Genomic DNA, 23,720 nt, shown 5'->3' with positions numbered 1-23,720 from the left:
TGACGACGGGGTTGGGGACGGGGCGGCGATGACGGGGACGGGGACGGGCCGGGCGGGGACGACAGGAGGACGGGGTGGGGCGTGATGACGGGGCGCGGCGCGGCGACGGGGACGGTGACGGGGGCGGCGACGAGGGGCGGCGGCGAGGGGCGGCGGCGACGGGGCAGAGGAGAAAGAAGCAGAGGGAGATGACAAACTGACAATGTTTTTGAAGTGTTTTCTTATATAGAACAACCTTTAGTACCTGTTGAAGCCACCAATCGGTACTAAAGGTCTGTTTTGGCCAGGCCAAGCGGCGGGAACGGCACCCCTTTAGTATCGGGTGGTGGCACCAACCGGTAATAAAGACCCCTCATTTAGTACCAGTTGGAGCCACGACCCGGTACTAAAGGGGGTGTGTGCTGGCGCAGGTGCGGTGCGGCAAGTTTAGTCCCACCTCGCTAGCCGAGGGGCGTCCGCACTAGTTTATAAGCCCCAGTGCGGTAGCTCTCTCGAGCTCCTTCCAAAGCAGGCCTACTGGGGCTACCTGTTCTGTGATGCCATGTGGGCCTACAGGGCCTTTGCGGGCCTGCATCCTGGCCCAACAACACGTTGGGTTTCTAGTCGTATGCAGGCCTCTTTGGCCCAATAGGCGGGCTTTTTTATTTTCTTGTTTTTTTCTTTATTTATTTTTGTTTTATTTATTTTTGTGTTGTTTTTTGCTGTATTTAGAGTTTCTTTGTTAATATTTTTGCTTTAGGTACAAAAAATTACAAAATTTCTGTTAGTGCCCGTAGTTTTCAAATTTAAATAGTTTAAATTTTGAATTATTTGAAATTTCTGTAAATCACTAGTTTGTGAATAACTTAACTTTTAAAATAGATTTTTCAGTGATTCTTTTTTTATGTTTAATATTAGTGTGTTTTATCATTATATTCAATTTGGTAATGCTTAGGTTATTTAAAAAATGAAATGCCTTTGTAACATATGAGTTTTCCAATTCCATCTTCTCCCCCTCAATTCTTTTCAATTTTTCTTTCAAATCCTCGTTTTCTGTTTCAACTAAATTTAACCTCTCGACAATAGAGTCGGTTGGAATTTCCGGTTCAACTACCTCCTACATACAAATATCTATGTCAGCTTGATGGGCATAATTTGTCATAAACACGAAATGCAACGAATAGTTTTAAAAGAGAATATACCACATCCGAATCATAACAAGGGCGAGGGCCGACGGGGACGGATATCAAAACCATGGCACTATGTATAACAAACAACATACGGGTAAGATAATTATACGAGTAACTATATATCCAAATCACACAAACATCAATTTTTTATGTAAAATTTCATGAACAAGAGGCTCACCACAAGGTGGTGCCGGTGACGGGACGGTGCGGGCGATCGACGGTGGTTACAACGGAGATTTAGAAGGCACTAAGTAAACCACACCTACATATGCAAACTAAGTGTTATTTTGACCTCAATTTGCATATAAATCAAATACTACCACATATAATTCCTCCCAAATTACTAAAACCCACAATTAATCACTATATAAACCAATGCAAGAGCTAATCTAGCAATGAGAGATGAAAGGACAAAGTTGCTAACCTTTGTGATCATTTGAATGGATGGGGGCCTGCAAATCTTGACAAATTTGGGGCAAATTTTGTGATGAACTCGAGAGGAAGAAGGGAAGAATAGAGGAGAGGGAGAGGGGAAAGGGGGAAGAACAGAGTGCTGGTGGACGAAGGGTTTATATAGGACGACCATTAGTACCAGTTCGTGGCACGAACCGGTACTAAAGGTGCTGGAGGGGCCCCACTCTGACAACATCCTGTCACCACTCTCATTAGTACCGGTTCGTGGAACGAACCGGTGCTAAAGGTTCTCCGTGAACCGGTACTAATGATGTCCGCCCGCCTAGCCGTTGGAAACGGCACTAATAGACACATTAGTGCCGGCTCAAATTCAAACCGGCACTAATATGCTTCACATTTGACCCTTTTTCTACTAGTGCTCACACCTCAGCTAAGTTGGTGCTCCTTTGACTCTTTATATTTATTGTCCCTTCCCACCCCAGAGGCTTGAGCAATGCATGGTTTATCAGTCATAAAAAACTTGACTATATTCGTTGGATCATCAAATCTACTTTGAGGCTTCCACCCCATGGAGAAGTTAGCAAAACATAACTTTTCTTCTTTTCTCCCAAATTTATTCATATTTAGTTTTGCTAGGATTAAGTCTCCATTTCAAAAAGACGTGAGAAGGCAAATACACGCACATGGTTTCTAAAAATCACCGTTGATAGATATGTTATGCAGTGTGGTAATTGCGTGAAATGGGTACTTATTCCTACCAAAATGAAATATGAAGAACTTCAAAAGAAAATTGGACAAGTTACTTTTTTGCGAACATGTCCATGGGTAGAGGCCTAGAGCTACATCCAATGATGTAGCAGATATATCTCAAGATGATGGCAAGCATTGGGTGACTGATAAGACATTCATCCTTGAATACCCTCTTGGGCGGCAAAGGACTATAACTATGACAATGAAGGGAGCACCAAATTTGCTGATGAGTTGGTAGTACTCTTTTTTCTAGTACCGTATTTAATTTGTTCCCAGCTTTAGCTAGTTATTTCTGAGCAAATGATGTAGCCATCAATTTTTTATCTCGTGGATATTAACTCTTGATAACTCAAATGTATACTTGCGCTATTTTTCTAGCATGAGCGGTAGGCTGAATACTACTAATTTAAGTTCCTACCGCTTATATGACTGAACATAAACTACGATTTAGTATACATCATTTCTCTCGCTTGTAGTAGAACATATTCAGTGCAACTAAATCCTCACCCAACTTAATACTGCTGGCATGTTCTTTTATGTTTTAGCGGCATTATACTATAAATATTTGGTTGATGGTCAATCGGTCATTCCAGTGGTGTGCTATGCACCTATATAATTGTACTTCTATTCTGTGTATTTATTTTATGACTTCTTGGTAAGTTTCTATTTACATGCCTTCGGGCTACTATATCTCTCCTGCATGCAAAAAAATAATATCAATGGTCGAGATCCCAAATTATACAAACTTCATTTTGGTGAATTTCCTTGCAGTATCGCCAAAAGTATACAGTACTTAAGCTACAATTCTTGTCGAAAATGTTACCTTGTTATATTTGGATCACCAGTAATCCTAGACCCACCTAATCTTACGTGATGATTTTACGTAAAGGTTGACGTGGGGGTAATTACTGGAGCAGAATTAGTGGCTGGGGGCCACCCCAGTTGAAATCAGGGGCGAGAGTTTAGTAGTTAAGGTAAATCACGTAACAACCCGTAGGCTGTACGTAGATGTAGCATTTTTGTTTGGATCACACAATTATGTTTATAAATTTCAAAGATGATGGTGTACTTCTAGATAGATATTTTACATTCCACATATAAGACATAATGCGAAACTTATTTATTACTGTTGCTTCTGCAATCTATTTGCCACCTCCGGTTGAAAAAAGAGTTATTAAGTCATGGCCGTAAGCGGAGGATGGAGGGAGAGCTACGTCGCCAAAGACCATAGGTGGTGCGGGCCTGGACAGGCCCGTGGGTGTTTTGTTCATCAGACGGGCAGGGTAGCCCGTCAATGTAGATGCTTAATAGCAGTTTAGCGATATGCTATTTTGATGTAGTGTTTAGAATGTCATGCATGCAGATACTCCATCCCAAACGAACTAAGTAAATACTTGCACCCATGTTTGTTTAGTATCTTCTTTTTTGTTTTGTTTTTGAGAGTAGTTCTTCTTCAGGAGAAATCAGAGTTCCAAATGTAACCCGTCTGAAAGAAAAACACTAGCCTGAACCACTTGGAATTATGCTTTGAGTTAGTGCTGAAAATTATACACTTCGACCCCGAACCACTAACCGTCAACCAATCTGATAATTAGAAAAAACAATTGATATGCTATCTGAATGCATTGATGGTCTCAATGGCAAAATGCAGACTTCAAGTGTCCAGCAGTTGCTTGAGGATAGAACCTATACTAGAAGCAAACTGAATGATTGGCCCATCAACTGCAGCTACAATTAAGAAACGCCTAAACACATTGTTCTCCGACAACAAACCGACGGCGCTGCAGTTCTAGATGAAGAAGAAACCATACAAGGTATGGTTAGAACTGATGTTTCAGTAGTTCATCCACTAGCCTATGTTACTTCCAAGTTCCAACAATTGTTCTCTGCTTACTGTTGCAGCAGTACAAGGACATTTTGAGCTCTTGATAGTCTACTACTCTGGTTCGGTGATCAGGTGGACACACTTATTCTCTAAACAGGATAAAATCTATGTAATATGAAGTACAAAAAAGGTACTGAATCTACAATACCCTTGTACAAACATTAATGACCAACTGCGTGACAAATATTTATAAGCAGAGAACATCTTTGGTTTAGTTCTTTAACAACATTCATGCTGCAGATTGTGTTTCTTTAGTAATGCCCATAAATGCAACGAACAAACTACAAATGCAACTAGTTCAAGGGGCTCAAGCATAGACATGTCAGACCATTTCAAAAATAGATGAAACATTCCTTTCATACCCAGGCCACATTATACAACAGCTTGACAAACCGTTAGTAAGCAAATCTAAAACCATTTCTTGCACAGTACGTATATGACATTGCAAAGATGGTTCCATTGCAGGAGCAAAATCCAAAAGTTGACAAAATTTGGGCCAACATTTAGTACTGCCAGAAATTAAGCACCACATTGCATTTGCTAGGAAGTAGTAATACAAGAGAAGAACAAGTGGACACATCTAAATAACATAGCATCCATCAAGCACGATAATAGATGTCGCATTAGGTTGATACCAAATAGTACTAATTAAGACATCAAACTGTACTTCCACTAAAGGTGATCTAACATAGGATCTACCTGTTTCTTACCCTTAACTAGGCAAGGCATAATAACCATAATAACTAAACGAAAGACTAGAATGGAAACAAGAAGAATTACTTAGCAAATGCATAGCCTTCTTGTCGGATCCAAATCAGTATCCGATTTGCCGACGCCTTATGGAATCTGTTGCAAGGCCAGTTGAGAGTCCGGGTTGTTGATGGTGTAGCTGGCCAGAAGGTGGATGATGGTGTAAGGACGGTCAGCGACCAGGACGAACTTCTTGTCCTGCTTCACAAAATCAGCAGCTTCAGAGATCCTCTCCATTTTGTTATCCTTGATGTTGCACTTGCATATATGAGCGGATGAACCTATATGTTCAGTGTAGTACACACAGTCTGGCTCAGTTCCTGGGAACTCATCAACATCGACGGAGAAGCACCTGTGGTCACCGATGAAGATGGCATATCTGTCTGGGGTCTTCAGAAGACAGAGGTTACTTGTCTCGGTGTCATATTGAAGAGCAAAGAGAGCCGAGACTCCATGTGGATTCATGATCTTCATGACGATACATATATGCCCATGCAAATCCACTAGGAAACACCGCATGCCGTACCCATGTCCAGGAAGATCAAGGGAGAGAACCTCGGTCACAGGAGCAAGATCAACCGGCAGAAATTTGCCTAAGCAAATAATCATCTCACGAACTACGGATGCTTCAGAAAAGCTTGCGTAGACACCACCCACGACCGCCTTCCGGAAGAAATCGTAAGCTAATAATGGCTGCTTATGGTTGTATCTGACGAAACTTTCACTGTGAGGAGCCGCCGAGTAAGTCTTGCGAGATGAGTCGGAGAAGACGTCGAGCCGGAGCGAAGAGCCGTGGGGGAAAATGACATCAGCGATTCCCACATCAGGGGGCACGGGCGCCACGAAACGGATCACGACGCCGGTGAGAGGGTTGAGGACGCGAGCGGCATGAGGAGGGCTTTTCTCCGCCAGGACGAAGTAGCCGTCGAGAGTGGTGGCCACGATGTGGTAGTCGCCGAGCTGCGGAAAATTCTTGCGGAGGAAGCGGCCGGTAACGGTGTTCAACAGGAGCAGATTCCCTTGGCTGTGGAAGGCCTCGTCGAGGACGATCCACCGGCTCGGGCGAAAGCGGGCGTCGGAGGCGTCGCTCCTTGGGTCGTCGGTGGGGGCGCGCCAGCCGGTGCAGACGGCGCGGTAGTCCATGTACCAGTCAAGGTTGTTGTCGTCGAGGAAGGAGTCGGCGATGCGGCGGACGAGGTCGCCCGGAAGCGTGGACCACCCGTCTTCGGCCGCCATGGCTGGGACCGCCGGAGAGGATTCTGCAAAACTCGGATCTTTCTTCTCCCTTGTAGCAGCAGGCGGAAGCTCGCCGGACGCGGCCGCCATTGCCGCACGCTCCTGTTCTGGCGACATGAGCGCGCCTCTCCTTCTAGATGGCCTGTAAAAAAACCAAGGGAAGATACAGCGTGAAGGAGACTGCATAAAGAAATGAACAGACTAGAGCAAGGATTCGGTGGTTACCAGATCTATCTACGGAGGAACACAGCAAGACCGGCGGCCGAGGGAGGAGATGAGATGAGGTAAATCGGAGGAGAGTGTTCAAATGGAACGGAAGAGGGGGGAGGAGAAAAAGGTGCCTCCGTTTCGAAATATAAGATTTTTCCAAGATTTTAATATAGGCTACGTATGGATGTATGTAGACATATTTTATAGTGTAAATTCATACGTTTTGCTAATTTTAGAAAACTTAGCAACGAAGGGAGTAACGATGAATGCCAGTTGTTGAAAAACTCACGCACCCCACGCCAGCAGGACCAGCTGCATGCAGCACGCGTCACATCCCCACCCAGCCGGCCGCAACCCTTCGGTTTGAAAAAGGCCAAAGTTAAAATTATCAAGGATGAGTCGGAGATAATAAAAAAATCTCAAAAGGCTAGTTTTCAAATTTGAAAAACTAACTTAAACGTGCACGAGCATTTTTCTTGAACAATTTACCGATAGTTACATGGACATACTTATGACTTTCTTTTTACTCCGCATATAAGATTTGTTGGTCATTTTAGTGACTTATATGCAGACTAAAATGAACTAGAGGCAAAACTTACATTTTTTTCAGGGATAGGAATATTCATATATAAATTAGGAAATATCTAAAAGTACTTTTTTCATATATACTCAACAAATTTCTCAGCAGCACGACAACGATGATGCGTGATCGAGTTGTGGCTCTCGACAGGCAATGCCTGACGGAGGCGTTGGTGATCCAACATAGTGATCTTCAATGGCGGCCTGACCTGACTAGGTCACGAGAGAAGAGGATGTCGCGGCATCTAAATAAGATAGCATCCATCAAGCACGATAATAGATGTCGCATTAGGTTGATACCAAATAGTACTAATTAAGACATCAAACTGTACTTCCACTAAAGGTGATCTAACATAGGATCTACCTGTTTCTTACCCTTAACCAGGCAAGGCATAATAACCATAATAACTAAACGAAAGACTAGAATGGAAACAAGAAGAATTACTTAGCAAATGCATAGCCTTCTTGTCGGATCCAAATCAGTATCCGATCTGCCGACGCCTTATGGAATCTGTTGCAAGGCCAGTTGAGAGTCCGGGTTGTTGATGGTGTAGCTGGCCAGAAGGTGGATGATGGTGTAAGGACGGTCAGCGACCAGGACAAACTTCTTGTCCTGCTTCACAAAATCAGCAACTTCAGAGATCCTCTCCATTTTGTTATCCTTGATGTTGCACTTGCATATATGAGCGGATGAACCTATATGTTCAGTGTAGTACACACAGTCTGGCTCAGTTCCTGGGAACTCATCAACATCGACGGAGAAGCACCTGTGGTCACCGATGAAGATGGCATATCTGTCTGGGGTCTTCAGAAGACAGAGGTTACTTGTCTCGGTGTCATATTGAAGAGCAAAGAGAGCCGAGACTCCATGTGGATTCATGATCTTCATGACGATACATATATGCCCATGCAAATCCACTAGGAAACACCGCATGCCGTACCCATGTCCAGGAAGATCAAGGGAGAGAACCTCGGTCACAGGAGCAAGATCAACCGGCAGAAATTTGCCTAAGCAAATAATCATCTCACGAACTACGGATGCTTCAGAAAAGCTTGCGTAGACACCACCCACGACCGCCTTCCGGAAGAAATCGTAAGCTAATAATGGCTGCTTATGGTTGTATCTGACGAAACTTTCACTGTGAGGAGCCGCCGAGTAAGTCTTGCGAGATGAGTCGGAGAAGACGTCGAGCCGGAGTGAAGAGCCGTGGGGGAAAATGACATCAGCGATTCCCACATCAGGGGGCACGGGCGCCGCGAAACGGATCACGACGCCGGTGAGAGGGTTGAGGACGCGAGCGGCATGAGGAGGGCTTTTCTCCGCCAGGACGAAGTAGCCGTCGAGAGTGGTGGCCACGATGTGGTAGTCGCCGAGCTGCGGAAAATTCTTGCGGAGGAAGCGGCCGGTAACGGTGTTCAACAGGAGCAGATTCCCTTGGCTGTGGAAGGCCTCGTCGAGGACGATCCACCGGCTCGGGCGAAAGCGGGCGTCGGAGGCGTCGCTCCTTGGGTCGTCGGTGGCGGCGCGCCAGCCGGTGCAGACGGCGCGGTAGTCCATGTACCAGTCGAGGTTGTTGTCGTCGAGGAAGGAGTCGGCGATGCGGCGGACGAGGTCGCCCGGAAGCGTGGACCACCCGTCTTCGGCCGCCATGGCTGGGACCGCCGGAGAGGATTCTGCAAAACTCGGATCTTTCTTCTCCCTTGTAGCAGCAGGCGGAAGCTCGCCGGACGCGGCCGCCATTGCCGCACGCTCCGGTTCTTGCAACATGAGCGCGCCTCTCCTTCTAGATGGCCTGTAAAAAAACCAAGGGAAGATACAGCGTGAAGGAGACTGCATAAAGAAATGAACAGACTAGAGCAAGGATTCGGTGGTTACCAGATCTATCTACGGAGGAACACAGCAAGACCGGCGGCCGAGGGAGGAGATGAGATGAGGTAAATCGGAGGAGAGTGTTCAAATGGAACGGAAGAGGGGGGAGGAGAAAAAGGTGCCTCCGTTTCGAAATATAAGATTTTTTCAAGATTTTAATATAGGCTACGTATGGATGTATGTAGACATATTTTATAGTGTAAATTCATACGTTTTGCTAATTTTAGAAAACTTAGCAACGAAGGGAGTAACGATGAATGCCAGTTGTTGAAAAACTCACGCACCCCACGCCAGCAGGACCAGCTGCATGCAGCACGCGTCACATCCCCACCCAGCCGGCCGCAACCCTTCGGTTTGAAAAAGGCCAAAGTTAAAATTATCAAGGATGAGTCGGAGACAATAAAAAAAATCTCAAAAGGCTAGTTTTCAAATTTGAAAAACTAACTTAAACGTGCACGAGCATTTTTCTTGAACAATTTACCGATAGTTACATGGACATACTTATGACTTTCTTTTTACTCCGCATATAAGATTTGTTGGTCATTTTAGTGACTTATATGCAGACTAAAATGAACTAGAGGCAAAACTTACATTTTTTTCAGGGATAGGAATATTCATATATAAATTAGGAAATATCTAAAAGTACTTTTTTCATATATACTGAACAAATTTCTCAGCAGCACGACAACTATGATGCGTGATCGAGTTGTGGCTCTCGACAGGCAATGCCTGACGGAGGCGTTGGTGATCCAACATAGTGATCTTCAATGGCGGCCTGACCTGACTAGGTCACGAGAGAAGAGGATGTCGCGGCATCTAAATAAGATAGCATCCATCAAGCACGATAATAGATGTCGCATTAGGTTGATACCAAATAGTACTAATTAAAACATCAAACTGTACTTCCACTAAAGGTGATCTAACATAGGATCTACCTGTTTCTTACCCTTAACCAGGCAAGGCATAATAACCATAATAACTAAACGAAAGACTAGAATGGAAACAAGAAGAATTACTCAGCAAATGCATAGCCTTCTTGTCGGATCCAAATCAGTATCCGATCTGCCGACGCCTTATGGAATCTGTTGCAAGGCCAGTTGAGAGTCCAGGTTGTTGATGGTGTAGCTGGCCAGAAGGTGGATGATGGTGTAAGGACGGTCAGCGACCAGGACAAACTTCTTGTCCTGCTTCACAAAATCAGCAGCTTCAGAGATCCTCTCCATTTTGTTATCCTTGATGTTGCACTTGCATATATGAGCGGATGAACCTATATGTTCAGTGTAGTACACACAGTCTGGCTCAGTTCCTGGGAACTCATCAACATCGACGGAGAAGCACCTGTGGTCACCGATGAAGATGGCATATCTGTCTGGGGTCTTCAGAAGACAGAGGTTACTTGTCTCGGTGTCATATTGAAGAGCAAAGAGAGCCGAGACTCCATGTGGATTCATGATCTTCATGACGATACATATATGCCCATGCAAATCCACTAGGAAACACCGCATGCCGTACCCATGTCCAGGAAGATCAAGGGAGAGAACCTCGGTCACAGGAGCAAGATCAACCGGCAGAAATTTGCCTAAGCAAATAATCATCTCACGAACTACGGATGCTTCAGAAAAGCTTGCGTAGACACCACCCACGACCGCCTTCCGGAAGAAATCGTAAGCTAATAATGGCTGCTTATGGTTGTATCTGACGAAACTTTCACTGTGAGGAGCCGCCGAGTAAGTCTTGCGAGATGAGTCGGAGAAGACGTCGAGCCGGAGCGAAGAGCCGTGGGGGAAAATGACATCAGCGATTACCACATCAGGGGGCACGGGCGCCGCGAAACGGATCACGACGCCGGTGAGAGGGTTGAGGACGCGAGCGGCATGAGGAGGGCTTTTCTCCGCCAGGACGAAGTAGCCGTCGAGAGTGGTGGCCACGATGTGGTAGTCGCCGAGCTGCGGAAAATTCTTGCGGAGGAAGCGGCTGGTAACGGTGTTCAACAGGAGCAGATTCCCTTGGCTGTGGAAGGCCTCGTCGAGGACGATCCACCGGCTCGGGCGAAAGCGGGCGTCGGAGGCGTCGCTCCTTGGGTCGTCGGTGGCGGCGCGCCAGCCGGTGCAGACGGCGCGGTAGTCCATGTACCAGTCGAGGTTGTTGTCGTCGAGGAAGGAGTCGGCGATGCGGCGGACGAGGTCGCCCGGAAGCGTGGACCACCCGTCTTCGGCCGCCATGGCTGGGACCGCCGGAGAGGATTCTGCAAAACTCGGATCTTTCTTCTCCCTTGTAGCAGCAGGCGGAAGCTCGCCGGACGCGGCCGCCATTGCCGCACGCTCCGGTTCTTGCGACATGAGCGCGCCTCTCCTTCTAGATGGCCTGTAAAAAAACCAAGGGAAGATACAGCGTGAAGGAGACTGCATAAAGAAATGAACAGACTAGAGCAAGGATTCGGTGGTTACCAGATCTATCTACGGAGGAACACAGCAAGACCGGCGGCCGAGGGAGGAGATGAGATGAGGTAAATCGGAGGAGAGTGTTCAAATGGAACGGAAGAGGGGGGAGGAGAAAAAGGTGCCTCCGTTTCGAAATATAAGATTTTTTTTAAGATTTTAATATAGGCTACGTATGAATGTATGTAGACATATTTTATAGTGTAAATTCATACGTTTTGCTAATTTTAGAAAACTTACCAACGAAGGGAGTAACGATGAATGCCAGTTGTTGAAAAACTCACGCACCCCACGCCAGCAGGACCAGCTGCATGCAGCACGCGTCACATCCCCACCCAGCCGGCCGCAACCCTTCGGTTTGAAAAAGGCCAAAGTTAAAATTATCAAGGATGAGTCGGAGATAATAAAAAAAATCTCAAAAGGCTAGTTTTCAAATTTGAAAAACTAACTTAAACGTGCACGAGCATTTTTCTTGAACAATTTACCGATAGTTACATGGACATACTTATGACTTTCTTTTTACTCCGCATATAAGATTTGTTGGTCATTTTAGTGACTTATATGCAGACTAAAATGAACTAGTGGCAAAACTTACATTTTTTTCAGGGATAGGAATATTCATATATAAATTAGGAAATATCTAAAAGTACTTTTTTCATATATACTCAACAAATTTCTCAGCAGCACGACAACGATGATGCGTGATCGAGTTGTGGCTCTCGACAGGCAATGCCTGACGGAGGCGTTGGTGATCCAACATAGTGATCTTCAATGGCGGCCTGACCTGACTAGGTCACGAGAGAAGAGGATGTCGCGGCATCGCCTTGGACGGGTTGTGTGATTTTTTTTCTAGGTTTTCTGTACGAGTCTTTGAGTTTGGTTTGAGGTTGGCGATGTCCCTATCTAGGAATAATGTTCTCCCCGCTATTTCTCTGTTTCGTTGCTGTGTTTATCATTGGGCTATGTGGAGTCGTGTCTCTGACGGTTCTTCTGGGATCCAGTTGATTTAGGTTCCTGGTGTATTTGTCTAGATTGGAGGCATTCATGGTCTTTGAAGTTTCTATAAGGTCCTATCGGCGCTTTATTCTTGGAGGTGACGATTTGCTTTGCAGATCACTACCGCCCAACTGTTTCTAGTCTGCATTGACGAGTTCCCGATCGTTGCTTCTATGGGCTTTTGAGTTTTACAAAGTTTGCTCAGCAGAGGTAGAGGTCTAGAGGCAGCTTGGAGCTATGCTCACGGCACGCCACCAATTAAGACGGGAGGAAGTAAATTTTGACGCCCCAATGATTTGAATGTAATTTTATCTTTCTGTATGGTTTTGTTTGTAATGAATGTGTGATACTTAATATAAGACCTTGATATTTTTCGCTTTATTCTCGGCAGGAAGCGTTGGCGCCACTCCGCCATGGCATAATCGTCCGCCTCGGCGACGTGGCTTGAAACTGCGGCGGTATTTTCCTAAAGAGGATGGGATGATGCATCACATCAATGGTAAGTATTTATCAGTTATGAAACCAAGGTTATCAATCCAGTAGGAGAATCAAGCAACACCATGTAAACAGTACCTGCATACAAATAATAAATACTTGCAACCTGACGCAGAAGAGGGGTTGTCAATCCCTCTACAGTAAAAAGATAGATTAAATTGTATGAGATTAGATAAATAGATCTAGAAAGAACACAAAATAAAATAAGTAAAGAAAAAGTGCAGTAAGGTATTTTTTTGGAATAATAGATCTGAAAGCAATATGATAAAAGATAGACCCGGGGCTGTAGATTTAACTAGTGGCTTCTCTCGAGAAAATAGCATACGGCGGGTAAACAAATTACTGTTGGACAATTGATAGAAGAGCAAATAATTATGACGATGTCCAAGGCAATGATCATGTATATAGGCATCATGTCCAAGATTAGTAGACTAACTCCTGCCTACATCTACTACTATTAGTCCACATATCGACCGTTATCTAACATGCATCTAGTGTATTAAGTTCATGAAGAAACAGAGTAATGCAATAAGAACGATGACACGATGTAGACAAGACCTATTCATGTAGGAATATACCCCATCTTTTTATTTTTAATAGCAACGATACATGTGTGCCTCGCTACCCTTTCTGTCACTGGGTGAGGACACCGCAAGATCGAACCCATCACAAAGCACATCTTCCCATTGCAGGAAAAATCAATCTAGCTGGCCTAACTAAACCAAAGTTTCAGAGAAGAAATACAAGACTATAACAATCATGCATATAAGAGATCAAAGAAGACTCAAATAATATTCATAGATAGATCTGATCGTAAACTCGCAATTCATCGAATCCCAACAAACACACCACAAAAAGTCATTACATCAAATAGATCTCCAAGAACATCGAGGAGCACATTGTATTAAGAATCAAAAAGAGAGAATAAGCCATCTAGCTACTACCTACGGACCTGTAGGTCTATGGTGAACTACTCACGCATCATCGATGGAGCACCAATGAGGATGATGAACTCCTCCATGATCGTGTTCCCCTCCGGCGGAGTGCCGGAAGAGGGCTCTAAATTGGATCTCGTGGTTCTGGAACTTGCGGCGGCTGGAATTGTGTTTCGATCGCTCCCCAAGGGTTTCTGGAATATCTGAGTATTTATAGAGATGGGAGCTGGTGGAGGCGACATTCATGGGTCCCACCACCCATCAGGGCATGCCAGGGGCCTCTAGGGCGTCCTGGTGGGTGGTCGGCCCCATGGGCCTCCCCCTAGGTGCTTCCTTGGCTCCCAAGTTTTCTTCTGGTCCCAAAAAAATCTCTAAAATGTCTCGTGGCATTTGGACTTTGTTTGGTACTGATATTCTGCGAAGTAAAAAACAAACAAAAAGTAGCAACCTGCACTGGGCACTATGTCAATAGGTTATTCCCCAAAAAATGATATAAAGTTGCTATAAAATGAAGGTAAAACATCCAAGAATGATAATATAACAGCATGGAAAGTCAAAAAATATAGATACATTGGAGATGTATCAGCATCCCCAATCTTAATTCTCGCTCGTCCTCGAGTAGGTAAATGATAAAACAGAATTTTTGATGTGAAATGCTGCCTAACATGTTCATCACATATTCTTTTCTTTTGTAGCATGGACATTTGGACTTTTTTAGATGCTTCAAAGCAATAGTCTATAGTTGAAATGAAGACTTCAATACTCAAGCATATCAACAAGCAACCATGTCTTTCAAAATATCAACAGGAAAGCTATCCCTAGCCCATCATGCTCAATCATTGATCGATTCACGAAACACACTCGAATATTAGCTACATCCAGTGCACAAGTATGATTATAGTGCTCCCTAGTTGGTGCTTTATAAGAGAAAATGGAGACTCAAATAAAAATTAAAATTGCACAAAGTAAATAGATAGGCCCTTCACAGAGGGAAGCATAGATTTGTAGAGGTGCCGGAGCTCAAAGCTTAAATTGAGAGATAAAGTTTTTGAGAGGCATGCTTTTCCCGTCAACAAAAACGACCGTGTAGTTCCCAATACTTTCCATCCAAGATACATCAGAGGCGGTTACCCCCAAAAAATAAAGTTTATTCATTTTTCCACCATTCTTTCAGAATCCATGGCTAGCCGTATCCATGGGTACCTTCAATACCAACACTTTCCAAGGAATTTATTATTTGACAACATAAAGTAAATTTCTTTTTCATTTTGGGACTGGGCATCCCAATTACTGCCACACTCTCATGCAATGACAAGTGAATAAAAACTCATCTTGAGAATAACACATCTAGCAAGGAGAAACTTCAATCACACAAAACTTAACAAAACCTTCGTGAGATCCGTTAGTATAATAAAGCAAATCACCACTTTAAGTACTATTGCAAACCCATTCATATTTCATTATTGCATTATACCTACTGTATTCCAACTTTACCATGGCTTACACCCCCCAATACATGATGTCTACTATGCAACATTCTTCTTGTAGACTCGTGTTGGGCCTCCAAGCGCAAAGTTTTGTAGGATGGTAGAAAATTTCCATCAAGTGGATGACCTAAGGTTTATCAATCCGTGGGAGGCGTACGATGAAGATGGTCTCTCTCAAAAAACTCTTCAACCAAATAACAAATAGTCTCTTGTGTTTGTTGGGTAATGCAGTAATTTCAAAAAAATTGCTACGCACACGCAAGATCTACCATGGTGATGCATAGCAATGAGAGGGGAAGAGTGTTGTCCACGCACCCTCGTAGACTATAAGTAGAAGCGTTATGACAATGCGGTTGATGTAGTCGTACGTCTTCACGATCCGATCGATCCTTGTACCGAAAGTACGGCAACTTCGCAATCTGCACACGTACGGCTCGGTGACGTCCCACGAACTCTCGATCCAGCTGAGTGTCGAGGGAGAGCTTCGTTAGCACGACGGCATGATGACGGTGATGATGAAGCTACTGGCGCAGGGCTTCGCCTAAGCACTACGGCGATTTGACCGAGGTGGATTATGGTGGAGGGGGCACCGCATACGGCTAAGGGATCAATGATCAACTTGTATGTTCTAGGGTGCCCCTGCCCCCGTATATAAAGGAGCAAGGGGGGAAGCCAGCCGGCCCTTAGGGCGCGCCAAGAAGGGGAGGAGTCCTCCTCCTAGTAGAAGTAGTACTCCCCCTTTCCTAGTCCAACTAGGAGGAGGAAGGGGGAAGGAAGGAGAGGAGAAGGGAGAAGGAAAGGGGGGGCGCCACAGCCCCTTCCCTAGTCCAATTCAGACTAGAGGGGGAGGGGCGCGTGGCTCTGCCTTCGCCGGCCCTCTCTCTCTCCACTAGGGTCCATGTGGCCCATTAGTTCCCGAGGGGGGGGGGGGTTCCGGTAACCCTCCCGCACCCCGCTTTTCTCCGAATCACCCAGAACACTTTCGGTGTATGAATATAGCCGTCCAATATACCAATCTTTCTGTCTCAACCATTTCGAGACTCCTCGTCATGTCCGTGATCACATCCGGGACTCCGAACTATCTTCAGTACTTCAAAACACATAAACTCATAATACCGATCATCACCGAACGTTAAGCGTGCGGACCCTACGGGTTCGAGAACTATGTAGACATGATCGAGACACGTCTCCGGTCAATAACCAATAGCGGAACCTGGATGTTCATATTGGCTCCCACATATTCTATGAAGATCTTCATCGATCAAACCGCATAACGATATACGTTGTTGTTGGGGAACGTTGCAGAAAACAAAAATTTTCCTACGGTTTCACCAAGATCCATCTATGAGTTCATCTAGCAACAAGTGATCGGATTGCATCTACATACCTTTGTAGATCATGCGCGGAAGCGTTCAAGGACGGGGATGAGGAAGTCGTACTCGACGTGATCCAAATCACCGGAGATCCTAGCGCCGAACGGAAGGCACCTCCGTGTTCAACACACGTATGGTCAGCGTGACGTCTCCTCCTTCTTGATCCAGCAAGGGGGGAGGAGAGGTTGATGAAGATCCAGCAGCACGACGGCGTGGTGGTGGATGCAGGGCGTCACAGCAGCAGGGCTTCGCCGTATACTGCGAGAGAGAGAGGTGTAGCAGGGGAGAGGGAGGCGCCAAGACTCAAGGTGTGGCTGCCCCTCCCCCCCCTCTATATAGGCTCCCCTAGGGGGGGGCGCTGGCCCTAGGAGATGGGATCTCCTAGGGGGGCGGCGGCCAAGGGTGGAGTAGCCACCAAGGCAAGGTGGGGCGCCCCCCACCCCTAGGGTTTCAACCCTAGGCGCATGGGGTGGGCCTAGGGGGGCGCACCAGCCACCTATGGGCTGGTTCCCCTCCCCACTTTGGCCCATGGGGCCCTCCGGGATGGGTGGCCCCACCCGGTGGACCCCCGGGACCCTTCCGGTGGTCCCGGTACAATACCGGTGACCCCGAAACTCTCCCGACGGCCGAAACTACACTTCCTATATATAATTCTTTACCTCCGGACCATTCTAGAACTCCTCGTGACGTCCAGGATCTCATCTGGGACTCCGAACAACTTTCAGGTTACTGCATATTCATATCTCTACAACCCTAGCGTCACCGAACCTTAAGTGTGTAGACCCTACGGGTTCAGGAGACATGTAGACATGACCGAGACGGCTCTCCGGTCAATAACCAACAACGGGATCTGGATACCCATGTTGGCTCCCACATGCTCCTCGATGATCTCATCGGATGAACCATGATGTCGAGGATTCAAGCAACCCCGTATACAATTCCCTTTGTCAATCGGTACGTTACTTGCCCAAGATTCGATCATCGGTATCCCAATACCTCGTTCAATCTCGTTACCAGCAAGTCACTTTACTCGTACCGTAATGCATGATCCCGTGACCAGACACTTGGTCACCTTGAGCTCATTGTGATGATGCATTACCGAGTGGGCCCAGAGATACCTATCCGTCATACAGAGTGACAAATCCCAGTCTTGATCCGTGTCAACCCAACAAACACTTTTGGAGATACCCGTAGTATACCTTTATAGTCACCCAGTTACGTTGTGACGTTTGGTATACCCAGAGCACTCCTACGGTATCCGGGAGTTACACGATCTCATGGTCTAAGGAAAAGATACTTGACATTGGAAAAACTCTAGCAAACGAACTATACGATCTTGTGCTATGTTTAGGATTGGGTCTTGTCCATCACATCATTCTCCTAATGATGTGATCCCGTTATCAATGACATCCCCATGTCCATAGCCAGGAAACCATGACTATCTGTTGATCAACGAGCTAGTCAACTAGAGGCTCACTAGGGACACATTATGGTCTATATATTCACACATGTATTACGATTTCCGGACAATACAATTATAGCATGAATAATAGACAATTATCATGAACAAGGAAATATAATAATCATTTTATTATTGCCTCTAGGGCATATTTCCAATAGTTGTTCCCTTTGTCATCGGTATGTTACTTGCCCGAAATTCGATCGTCGGTATCTGGATACCTAGTTCAATCTCGTTACTAGAAAGTCTCTTGACTCATTCCGTAATGCATCATCCCGCAACTAACTCTTTAGTCACATTGCTTGCAAGGCTTATAGTGATGTGCATTACCGAGAGGGCCCAGAGGTACCTCTCCAATACATGGAGTGACAAATCCTAATCTCGATCTATGCCAACTCAACAAACACCATCAGAGACACCTGTAGAACATCTTTATAGTCACCCAGTTATGTTCTGACATTTGATAGCACACTAAGTGTTCCTCCGGTATTCGGGAGTTGCATGATCTCATAGTCATAGAAACATGTATAAGTTATGGAGAAAGCAATAGCAACAAACTAAACGATCATCGGTCTAAGCTAACAGATGGGTCAAGTCAATCACATCATTCTCCAATGATGTGATCCCGTTAAGCAAATGACAATTCATGTCTATGGTCAGGAAACATAACCATCATTGATTCAACGAGCTAGTCAAGTAGAGATATACTAGTGACACTCTGTTTGTCTATGTATTCACACATGTAATAAGTTTCTGGTTAATACAATTCTAGCATGAATAATAAACATTTATCATGATATAAATATTTCCTTCAGTCTCCCACTTGCACTAGAGTCAATAATCTAGATTACATTGTAATGATTCTAACACCCATGGAGTCTTGGTGCTGATCATGTTTTGCTCGTGAGAGAGGCTTAGTCAACGGGTCTGCAACATTCAGATCCGTATGTATCTTGGAAATCTCTATGTCTCCCTCCTTGACTTGATCGTGGATGGAATTGAAGCGTCTCTTGATGTGCTTGGTTCTCTTGTGAAATCTGGATTCCTTTGCCAAGGCAATTGCACCAATATTGTCACAAAAGATTTCCATTGGACCCGATGCACTAGGTATTACACCTAAATCAGATATGAACTCCTTCATCCAGACTCCTTCATTTGCTGCTTCCGAAGCATCTATGTACTCCGCTTCATACGTAGATCCCACCATGCCGCTCTGCTTGGCACTGCACCAACTGACAGCTCCACCATTTAATAAAAACATGTATTCGGTTTGTGACTTAGAGTCATCCGGATCAGTGTCAAAGCTTGCATCGACGTAACCGTTTACGGCGAGCTCTTTGTCACCTCCATATACGAGAAGCATATCCTTAGTCCTTTTCAGGTATTTTAGGATGTTCTTGACCGCTGTCCAGTGATCCACACCTGGATTACTTTGGTACCTCCCTGCTAAACTAATAGCAAGGGGCACATCATGTCTGGTACACAACATTGCATACATGATAGAACCTATGGCTGAAGCATAGGAAATGACTTCCATTTTCTCTCTATCTTCTGTAGTGGTCGGGCATTGAGTCTGACTCAACTTCACACCTTGTAATACAGGCAAGAACCCTTTCTTTGCCTGATCCATTTTGAACTTCTTCAAATCTTTATCAAGGTATGTGCTTTGTGAAAGTCCAATTAAGCGTCTTGATCTATCTCTATAGATCTTGATGCCCAATATATAAGCAGCTTCACCGAGGTATTTCATTGAAAAATTCTTATTCAAGTATCCTTTTATGCTATTCAGAAATTCAGTATCATTTCCGATCAAAAATATGCCATCTACATATAATATCAGAAATGCTATGGAGCTCCCACTCACTTTCTTGTAAATACAGGCTTCTCCAAAAGTCTGTAGAAAACCATATGCTTTGATCACACTATCAAAGCGTATATTCCAACTCCGAGAGGCTTGCACCAATCCATAAATGGATCGCTGGAGCTTGCACACTTTGTTAGCACCTTTTGGATCGACAAAACCGTCTGGTTGCATCATATACAACTCTTATTTAAGATATCTATTAAGGAATTCAGTTTTGACATCCATTTTCATAATTTCACAATCATAAAATGTGGCAATTGCTAACATGATTGGGACAGACTTAAGCATCTCTACGGGTGAGAAGGTCTCATCGTAGTCAACTCCCTGAACTTGTCTAAAACCTTTTGCAAAAAGTCGAGCTTTGTAGACAGTAACATTACCGTCAGCATCAGTCTTCTTCTTGAAGATCCATTTGTTCTCTATGTCCTGCCGAACATTGGGCAAGTCAACCAAAGTCCACACTTTGTTCTCATACATGGATCCCATCTCAGATTTCATGGCCTCAAGCCATTTTGTGGAATCTGGGCTCATCATCGCTTCCTCATAGTTCGTAGGTTCATCATGGTCAAGTAACATGACCTCCAGAACACGATTACCATACCACTCTGGTGCGGATCTTACTCTACTTGACCTACGAGGTTCGGTAGTAACTTGATCAGAAGTTTCATGATCATCATCATTAGCTTCCTCACTTACTGGTGTAGGAATCACTAGAACCGATTTCAATGATGAACTACTTTCCAATAAGGGAGCAGGTACAATTATCTCATCAAGTTCTACTTTCCTCCCACTCACTTCTTTCGTGAGAAACTCCTTCTCTAGAAAGGATCCATTCTTAGCAACGAATATCTTGCCTTCAGATGTGTGATAGAAGGTGTACCCAACAGTCTCCTTTGGGTATCCTATGAAGACACATTTCTTCGATTTGGGTTCAAGCTTATCAGGTTGAAGCTTTTTCACATAAGCATCACAACCCTAAACTTTAAGAAACGACAACTTGGGTTTCTTGCCAAACCATAGTTCATAAGGTGTCGTCTCAACAGATTTAGACGGTGCCCTATTTAATGTGAATGTAGCCGTCTCTAAAGCATAACCCCAAAACGAGACAGCATAGATCGCACCAATCTAGTAAAGTACGATTACGACATTCGGATACACCATTACGCTGTGGTGTTCCGGGTGGCATGAGTTGCGAAACTATTCTGCATTGTTTCAAATGAAGACCAAACTCATAACTCAAATATTCTCCTCCACGATCGGATCGTAGAATCTTTATTTTGTTGTTACAATGACTTTCCACTTCACTCTGAAATTCTTTGAACTTTTCAAATGTTTCAGACTTATGTTTCATTAAGTAGATATACCCATATATACTTGAATCATCTGTGAAAGTGAGAAGATAACGATATGTTCCGCGAGCCTCAATGTTCATTGGACCACATACATCAATATGTATGATTTCCAATAACTCTGTTGCTTGCTCCATTGTTCTGGAGAACGGAGTTTTAGTCATCTTGCCCACGAGGCATGGTTCGCATGTACCAAGTGATTGATAATCAAGTGATTCCAGAAGTCCATCAGAATGGAATTTCTTCATGCTCTTACACCAATAAGACGCAAATGGCGGTGCCACAAATAAGTTGCACTATCATTATCAACTCTGCATCTTTTGGCTTCAATACTATGAACATGTGTATCACTACTATCAAGATTTAGTAAAAAATAGACCACTCATCAAGGGTGCATGACCATAAAAGATATTACTCATATAAATAGAACAACCATTATTCTCTGATTTAAATGAATAACCGTCTCGCATCAAACAAGATCTAGATATAATGTTCATGCTCAACTCTGGCACCAAATAACAATTATTTAGGTCTAAAACTAACCCCGAAGGTAGATGCAGAGGTCGCATGCCAATGGCGATCACATCTACTTTGGAACCATTTCCCACGCGCATCGTCACCTCGTCCTTAGCCAATCTTTGCTTAATCCGTGGCCCCTATTTTGAGTTGCAAATGTTAACAACCGAACTAGTATCAAATACCCAGGCACTACTGCGAGCATTAGTAAGGTACACATCAATAACATGTATATCAAATTTAGCTTTCACTTTGCCATCCTTCTTCTCCGCCAAATACTTGGGGCAGTTCCACTTCCAGTGACCAGTCCCTTTGAAGTAGAAGCACTCTGTCTCAGGCTTAGGTCCAGACTAGGGTTTCTTCACTTGAGCAACAACTGGCTTGCTGTTCTTCTTAAAGTTCCCCTTCTTCCCTTTACCCTTTTCTTGAAATTGGTGGTCTTGTTGACCATCAACACTTGATGCTCCTTCTTGATTTCTACCTCTGCAGCCTTTAGCATTGCGAAGAGCTCACGAATCATCTTATCCATCCCTTGCATATTATAGTTCATCACGAAGCTCTTGTAGCTTGGTGGCAGTCATTGAAGAACTCTGTCAATGACACTATCATCAGAAAGAATAACTCCCAGCTGAGTCAAGTGGTTGTGGTACCCACACATTCTAAGTTTATGTTCATTGACAAAACTATTTTCCTCCATTTTGCAGCTATAGAACTTATTGGAGACTTCATATATCTCAATCCAGGCATTTGCTTGAAATATTAACTTCAACTCCTGGAACATCTCATATGCTGCATGACGTTCAAAACGTCGTTGAAGTCCCGGTTCTAAGCCGTAAAGCATGGTGATGCATAGCAACAAGAGGGGAGAGTGCGATCTACGTACCCTTGTAGACCGACAGCGGAAGCGTTAGCACAACGCGGTTGATGTAGTCGTACGTCTTCACGGCCCGATCGATCAAGCACCGAAACTACGGCACCTCCGAGTTCTAGCACACGTTCAGCTCAATGACGATCCCCGGACTCCGATCCAGCAAAGTGTCGGGGAAGAGTTCCGTCAGCACGACGGCGTGGTGACAATCTTGATGTACTACCGTCGCAGGGCTTTGCCTAAGCACCGCTAAAATATTATCGAGGATTATGGTGGAAGGGGGCACCGCACACGGCTAAGAATATGATCACGTGGATCAACTTGTGTGTCTATGGGGTGCCCCCTGCTCTCGTATATAAAGGAGTGGAGGAGGGGATGGCCGGCCCTCTCTATGGCGTGCCCTAGGGGAGTCCTACTCCCACCGGGAGTAGGATTCCCCCTTTCCTAGTCCAACTAGGAGTCCTTCCATGTAGTAGGAGTAGGAGACAAGGAAGGGGAAGAGGGAAGAGAAGGAAGGAGGGGGCGCAGCCCCTCCCACTAGTCCAATTCGGACTAGCCCTTGGGGGGCGCACGGCCTTCCTCTCTCTCTCCCCTAAAGCCCAATAAGGCCCATATACTTCTTCTCCCGTATTCCCGTAACTCTCCGGTACTCTGAAAAATACCCGAACCACTCGGAACCTTTCCGATGTCCGAATATAGTCGTCCAATATATCGATTTTTACGTCTCGACCATTTCGAGACTCCTCGTCATGTCCCCGATCTCATCCGGGACTCCAAACTCCTTCGGTACATCAAAACTCATAAACTCATAATATAACTATAATCGAAACATTAAGCGTGCGGACCCTACGGGTTCGAGAACAATGTAGACATGACCGAGACACGTCTCCGGCAAATAACCAATAGCGGAACCTGGATGCTCATATTGGCTCCCACATATTCTACGAAGATCTTTATCGGTCAGACCGCATAACTACATACGTTGTTCCCTTTATCATCGGTATGTTACTTGCCCGAGATTCGATCGTCGGTATCTCAATACATAGTTCAATCTCGTTACTGGCAAGTCTCTTTACT

The 23,720-nt window shown here is 44.8% G+C and overlaps 3 protein-coding genes across 3 annotated transcripts; all 3 read right to left on the bottom strand.

Annotated features, from left to right (window-relative positions):
• Positions 1-5,055: 5,055 nt before the first annotated feature.
• LOC119272969 lies at positions 5,056-6,294 on the bottom strand. Its single transcript, XM_037554301.1, has one exon. The coding sequence runs from the start codon at positions 6,292-6,294 to the stop codon at positions 5,056-5,058; it is 1,239 nt and encodes a 412-aa protein (XP_037410198.1).
• A 1,171-nt stretch (positions 6,295-7,465) lies between these two features.
• LOC119272968 lies at positions 7,466-8,734 on the bottom strand. Its single transcript, XM_037554300.1, has one exon. It carries the CDS (start codon positions 8,732-8,734, stop codon positions 7,496-7,498), a length of 1,239 nt encoding a protein of 412 aa, XP_037410197.1. The 3' UTR covers positions 7,466-7,495.
• A 1,202-nt stretch (positions 8,735-9,936) lies between these two features.
• Positions 9,937-11,175, bottom strand: LOC119272966. The gene has a single exon (XM_037554299.1). The coding sequence runs from the start codon at positions 11,173-11,175 to the stop codon at positions 9,937-9,939; it is 1,239 nt and encodes a 412-aa protein (XP_037410196.1).
• Positions 11,176-23,720: the final 12,545 nt, after the last annotated feature.

This window comes from Triticum dicoccoides, chromosome 3A (genome assembly GCF_002162155.2).
Source record: "Triticum dicoccoides isolate Atlit2015 ecotype Zavitan chromosome 3A, WEW_v2.0, whole genome shotgun sequence".
Taxonomy (NCBI): domain Eukaryota; kingdom Viridiplantae; phylum Streptophyta; class Magnoliopsida; order Poales; family Poaceae; genus Triticum; species Triticum dicoccoides.
Note: the sequence above shows the minus strand (reverse complement) of the source record. Positions and strands in the feature narration are given on the sequence as shown.